This window comes from Bubalus kerabau, chromosome 15 (assembly GCF_029407905.1).
Source record: "Bubalus kerabau isolate K-KA32 ecotype Philippines breed swamp buffalo chromosome 15, PCC_UOA_SB_1v2, whole genome shotgun sequence".
Taxonomy (NCBI): Eukaryota; Metazoa; Chordata; class Mammalia; order Artiodactyla; family Bovidae; genus Bubalus; species Bubalus kerabau.
Window position 1 is genome coordinate 46064954 of NC_073638.1, and position 7020 is coordinate 46071973.

Sequence of the window (7020 nt, forward strand, 5' to 3'; positions counted from 1 at the left end):
AAAATATGGGTTTTTAATTTAAAAATGAAGCACATGTTGCATGAAGTTTTAAATTTCATGTCTCTCTAATTAGTATTTAAGGATAAAAAGAAGAGTTTTGGGGAATGAACAGGATTATTTATGCAAGTAAAAAGAAGGTGCAATTCAAGACAGAAAGTCATACAGGGACACACACACATACACACACCTAGGCCTGGAGACTGAAAACCTTAATGGTAGTTAAATCCTGTCTAGTTAGCATTCTGGAAATAGTTACAATTATTTAAATTTTTTCTGAGATATGTGGACTATAAAGATCTACTGTATCTCCTATGGAATATAGGTTTCAATCTCTAAGCCCTTTGAGGCTCATTGGTAATCACAGGTAACGATTCTAAAATTCACATTTTACACTTTTATAAAATATATACTATTATTTTTTTGTCAGAACAGATGAGACATATACCTCTGCCACTGTCGACACGCACGACTACAATGAGGTAGGGAGGGGAGGTGCTGTTGGCTGCGGAGTAGAGCCTGATTACAGTGACATGAGTCGTGAATGGTAGAGGAGGACCAGAAGGTGTAGGTACGGTGAAGTCTTTTAAAATGATTTGCTCTGAGGAATGGGGTAGTACTAGACCAGTACTAGAGACACCCTCTACCACTATACTTACAAGAAGAAAATATATAGTCAAGCAATTGTAAATAATAGTAATAATAAATGCAAAATAGGTAAAGATTATTAGGAATGCTAACAGGAAAATCAGCTATTTAGAAAACAACTAACTTAAAGTTTCACTATCCATAATGTATTTAAATAATATCAGAGAGATTGAAGTTTATTAAGCAAATCTAAAGATTTATGGCAATATTATCTGAATTAAAAATGGAAATTGTTAAGGGTACTATCACCTATGAAATACAAAGGAAAAAATGAATCTATGACATTTTGTAAATGTTGTAACACTTCTCTATCCAACATATCCTACTACATATGTAATAAACTGAAAATAAATGTTGCCACGTATATAACTGCCAAATTGTCTAGGACCTTCCCTGACTTCACTGGTGGCTTAGATGGTAAAGGGTCTGCCTGTAATGCAGGAGACCCGGGTTCGATCCCTGGGTCGCGAAGATCCCCTGGAGAAGGAAAGGGCAATCCACTCCAGTACTATTGCCTGGAAAATCCCATGGACAGAGGAGCCTGGTAGGCTACAGTCCATGGGGTCGCAGAGTCCAGACACGACTGAGCGACTTCACTTTGTCTGTATAGGGCTACAGAAAAATCATTAGAATAAAACAAAGTAAATATTATAAGTGAAAACACCTGTTACTTTTTGTTTATGTGCTTAATAAATTATCAAAGGGAGTTTATGTAAGACAGGATGGAAAGAGTACAATGAGGCAGAGACTCTCACAAAATGCTAGCCAGCACGCAAAAGGTCTCTAACTTTCTCATAAACACTTAGCTCTTTAAAATAAGAATTTCAAATAGTTTCTTTGCTTATATTCCATTTTTTACACTTCAAGAATTTGACCTCACTTAAAATATACCCTTACATCAGAAAATTTGAAGGGACAAAATTAAATGTAAGGAAATCCCTAAATACATTATAGAGGATTCATATGATGCTCTTACGTAGTCATTTGAAATGAAGTTTTATCAAGATTATTTATTAGATATTCATATAACAGTTGGCATGGTTTAAGAACTATTTGCGAGGCACAGGTCTAAGTGCATTATCATCTTATTCAAGTCACCCTAAAACATGAGATCATCATGAGTCTTATTATTATCACTGCTTTTCAGAGGAGCAAAATGAAAAATGAATGGTTTAATTTGTGTTCAAACATACACAGATATACATGGTGAGCAGAGATTAAACTCAGCACTCTGGCCACCTACCTCCCTAAGCCCCCCAGCCCTACACTATAATGTCCTCTCTCCAAAGGAAGAAACTTCACCAAATTTCAAGCAAAAAAAAAAGCAAAACTTTAGCCAAAATGTAGATAGCTATTAAGTAAACTGCATATAGATAAGCAAAAAATGAATAGAAAACCTTATAGGTTTTCTTTTTCTCAATTTCTGAATTTTATGTTTATATAATGAACTTGGACTAGTTCCATAGATTATTAGCTTTTATATTATCATTGATCTTAATACACCAAGTAATTTAAGACAGCTTCTGAAAAGAAAATATTTCTGAGTTTTAAAAAAGCACTACCTCCCCAAATAATTTCAATTAGGTGAGCCAGGAAAGTTCACAGTTTTTGTTATAAATATTTCCACACAGGTAAATCAAATGATACAAATAAAGCATATCTAAATTAGCATAAAGTGAATTATATATGATAGCTTTTCTTTCCTGTGGACACAGACAAAGACATATACTCACCACACAATTGTTCTGATGTTTTAAAACAGGTCTACATGTATGTAAATCACGTTTTTAAAAACTCAAGCAAATAGTGAGAGTTTTACTTCTTCTTTTCCAATTTGGATTCCTTTTATTTCTTTTTCTGCTCTGATTGCTGTGGCCAAAACTTCCAAAACTATGTTGAATAGTAATAGTGAAAGTGGGCACCCTTGTCTTGTTCCTGGCTTTAGAGGAAATGCTTTCAATTTTTCACCATTGAGGATAATGTTTGCTGTGGGTTTGTCATATATAGCTTTTATTATGTTGAAGTATATTCCTTCTATTCCTGCTTTCCGGAGAGTTTTTTTTATCATAAATGGATGTTGAATTTTGTCAAAGGCTTTCTCTGCATCTATTGAGATAATCATATGGTTTTTATTTTTCAATTTGTTAATGTGGTGTATTACATTGATTGATTTGTGGCTATTGAAGAATCTTTGCATCCCTGGGATAAAGCCCACTTGGTCATGGTGTATGATCTTTTTAATGTGTTGTTGGATTCTGATTGCTAGAATTTTGTTAAGGATTTTTGCATCTATGTTCATCAGTCATATTGGCCTGTAGTTTTCTTTTTTTGTGGCATCTTTGTCAGGTTTTGGTATTAGGGTGATGGTGGCCTCATAGAATGAGTTTGGAAGTTTACCTTCCTCTGGCAATTTTCTGAAAGAGTTTGAGGAAGATAGGTGTTAGCTCTTCTCTAAATTTTGGTAGAATTCAGCTGTGAAGCCATCTGGACCTGGGCTTTTGTTTGCTGGAAGATTTCTGATTACAGTTTCAACTTCTGTGCTTGTGATGGGTCTGTTAAGATTTTCTATTTCTTCCTGGTCCAGTTTTGGAAAGTTGTACTTTTCTAAACGTAAAACCAGAAACTATAAAACTCCTAGAGGAGAACATAGGCAAAACACTCTCTGACATACACCACAGCAGGATCTTCTATGACCTGCCTCCCAGAATATTGGAAATAAAAAAAATAAATAAACAAATGGGACCTAATTAAACTTAAAGGCTTTTGCACAACAAAGGAAACTATAAGCAAGGTGAAAAGACAGCCTTCAGAATGGGAGAAAATAATAACAAATGAAGCAACTGACAAACAACTAATCTCAAAAATATACAAGCAACTCCTACAGCTCAATTCCAGAAAAATAAATGACCCAATCAAACAATGGGCCAAAGAACTAAATAGACATTTCTCTAAAGAAGACATACAGATGGCTAACAAACACATGAAAAGATGCTCGACATCACTCATTATCAGAGAAATGTAAATGAAAACCAGTATGAGGTACCATTTCACTCCAGTCAGAATGGCTGCTATCCAAAAGTCTACAGGCAATAAATGCTGGAGAGGGTGTGGAGAAAAGGGAACCCTCTTACACTGTTGGTGGGAATGCAAACTAGTACAGCCACTATGGAGAACAGTGTGGAGATTCCTTTAAAAACTGGAAATAGAACTGCCTTATGATGCAGCAATCCCACTGCTGGGCATACACACCTAGGAAACCAGAAGGGAAAGAGACACGAGTACCCCAATGTTCATCGCAGCACTGTTTATAATAGCCAGGACATGGAAGCAACCTAGATGTCCATCAGCAGATGAATGGATAAGAAAGCAGTGGTACATATACACAATGCAGTATTACTTAGCCATTAAAAAGAATACATTTGAATCAGTTCTTATGAGGTGGATGAAACTGGAGCCTATTATACAGAGTGAAGTAAGCCAGAAAGAAAAATACCAATACAGTATACTAACGCATATATATGGAATTTAGAAAGATGGTAACAATAACCCTGTATACAAGACAGCAAAAGAGACATTGTTGTATAGAACAGTCTTTTGGACTCTGTGGGAGAGGGAGAGGGTTGGATGATTTGGGAGAATGGCATTGAAACATGTAAAATATCATATATGAAATGAGTCGCCAGTCCAGGTTCGATGCACAATACTGGATACTTGGGGCTGGTGCACTGGGACGACCCAGAAGGATGGTATGGGGAGGGAGGAGGGAGGAGGGTTCAGGATGGGGAACACATGTATACCTGTAGTGGATTCATTTTGATATATGGCAAAACCAATACAATATTGTAAAGTTAAAAAAAAAAAAAAACTCAAGCAAAATACACAACACATGACTCTCACTGCTATTATATTTCCAATGCTTACTTGAAACCTGGGAACTTCCACATTCTGTTTTACTCATCTCTGTACTTTAATTTTCATTTTGCGGTATAAAAATGACCCGTTAGTTTTTCCCACTCTCTCAACATAAGTATTTGTACAAATGTAGTCAAAAATTGATTATTCTTTCCAACTAATTGTTTTAACAACCATCTACCTAATAAACAAGAAGCCCAATATGTCTTATGAGGCTACTTCTGTCTACAATTGTCTAAGAATCCAGTCAAATGAGAGCAGCTCTCCTCTGATGTAAGAGGTTATTGGAGTTTGATCAGACTTCTATAAGCTACCATTATCACAGCCACATGACACTTAGTCCCCTACCACCTCTACTTGACAACTCTGTCAGGAGTGTGTCCACAGCATATATCTACCCAGGATTCTCCTTAAGGCCCCCATGACCTCTTTATTCCTCAGGCTGTAGATAAGGGGGTTCAGGGCTGGCGTGACCATCGTGTAGAAGACAGAGATGATGTTGTCTTGCTTGGGACTGTGGAGGGAACTGGGCAGAACATACATGAATGTGGCAGCTCCATAGAACATCCCGACCACAGTCAGGTGGGAAGAGCAGGTGACCAGAGCTTTCTGTCTCCCTTCATTTGAGGGCATGTGGAGCACAGTAAGTAGGATTAGTGTGTAGGAAGCAAGGATAGCAACAAGAGGAGGAATCAAGAAGGTCACACCCATCACATACACCGTGAGTTCATATATGGAAGTATCTGCACAGGCCAACTTCAACAGAGGTGGAATCTCACAGAGCAGGTGGCTGATCTCACGGGCTTTGCAAAAGGGATAGTGCATGGTGTACACAGTGTATACAATGGCACTAAGGGATGCCAAAATCCAGGATGTGGCCACCATGAGCCAGCAGACCCTCGGCCTCATGAGGATCATGTAGTTCAGAGGATGACAAATGGCCACATACCTGTCATAGGCCATGAAGGCCAGTAGGAGGTCCTCTGCACCACCCAGGGTCAGTGCCAGGAACATCTGAAGGGCACAGCCCACAAAGGAGATGGTGTTTTCACTGAGCAGAAAATCCATGAAGGCCTTGGGAGTGACAACAGACGTGAAGAGGAGGTCCATGAGAGAGAGCTGCCCGAGCAGGAGGTACATGGGCACATGGAGTCGGGCATCCGTTGTGATGGCCAGGAGCAGAAGGCAATTGCTGGTGAGGGCCAGCATGTACAGGACTGTGATTGTAGCACAGAGCAGCTCAGGAGACAAACTGTCATTCAGAATCCCCATCAATATGAAGCCACTTCCCAGAGTGGAGTTGCAGTGCTCCATTCTGTGTTGTTTCTTTAGTTGCCTAGAACCAAGTAGATTCTAGGTGAATTTTTGTTAAGATGGTTGCAACATTTTGTAACATCAGAGGCCCCATAGAATGACCAATATGAGTCCAATATAGTGATTCCTTTCCCACTGGTAGCTAATTTTATTTCTTGATCTCTGTTTCTGAATCTTTCAAGTATCTTGAAAAGAACCATCTGAATGGAGAACAAGCAACACATTAACAGCTAAATATTCAAAGATCACTAGATAAGAATATTATTCAGGATATCAAACCTGAATATGTATCTCCCCAGAAATTCAAATTATCTTTCTCATTGTAATATATCAATATTCAGGTATGCATGCTCTTAATAATTCTTATACCTATGCTTTAGGTATAATGTTTGACTGATGATTTAAGTACCCAGTCACTGTTCTGTGTACCTATTTTGAATATGAAATACTAAAACAAGAGCGTCAGTGTGATATCAATAATGTACCTCATTATTTTTTTCCATACACCGTATGTCCACATTGATTTGCAGCCCTCAAAGCTGTAAACAGCCTTATTAGAAGAGCTAAAGTGTGTGCCTTAGTTCACTGGACCAGCCCTACACTCTCCATGTGCCAAAGAGGGAAGAGAATTTAGATTGTCTGAGACTATGGAATAGTGTGCTTGAGGTGATGTCACTTTCAGAACTTAACCTTTAAAATCAAGGCAAACATAGCTGTTTATTTTATAACATATTATAATAAATGTGACCCTGGGATTACTTAGAAATATGAAAAACATAAGGAATTGATGAGGAAGCTCAGATTGTTTGGTGGAGAAATAGGAAAAATTGTAGGAGAAAAAAGAGCACATGTTGCATTTGTAACAAGCTCATTAACCTTAGCTTCCCTCTCTTTCACCATCTTAAGTCCCCAAACTACAGAGCCAGGGTATCCAGACTGCATTGAGGACCCACAGGGGGAGGAAAAGAGCTCCTGTTCTGAAAGCTGCCATGGGAGTCTGGGACTCATTCTCAGAGAGAAGCTTTCTAGAACAGGGACACGAGATTGACAGAAATCAGTCTCATGCATCATGGAAACTGGGCAGATAAATCCAGTTTTGAACATATCTTAAAAAGCCTGTAAGTGAAACATATTTCTAAAACTCACTTT

At 38.0% G+C, this 7020-nt stretch overlaps 1 protein-coding gene across 1 annotated transcript; it reads right to left on the bottom strand.

The window, feature by feature from the left end:
- Positions 1–4926: 4926 nt before the first annotated feature.
- On the bottom strand, positions 4927–5871 carry LOC129628127 (olfactory receptor 2AG1-like). Its single transcript, XM_055547560.1, has one exon. The coding sequence runs from the start codon at positions 5869–5871 to the stop codon at positions 4927–4929; it is 945 nt and encodes a 314-aa protein (XP_055403535.1).
- Positions 5872–7020: the final 1149 nt, after the last annotated feature.

Excerpts from the sequence above, each read along its gene's own strand:
- LOC129628127 (XM_055547560.1), bottom strand. The coding sequence starts at position 5,871 with ATGGAGCACTGCAACTCCACTCTGGGAAGTGGCTTCATATTGATGGGG.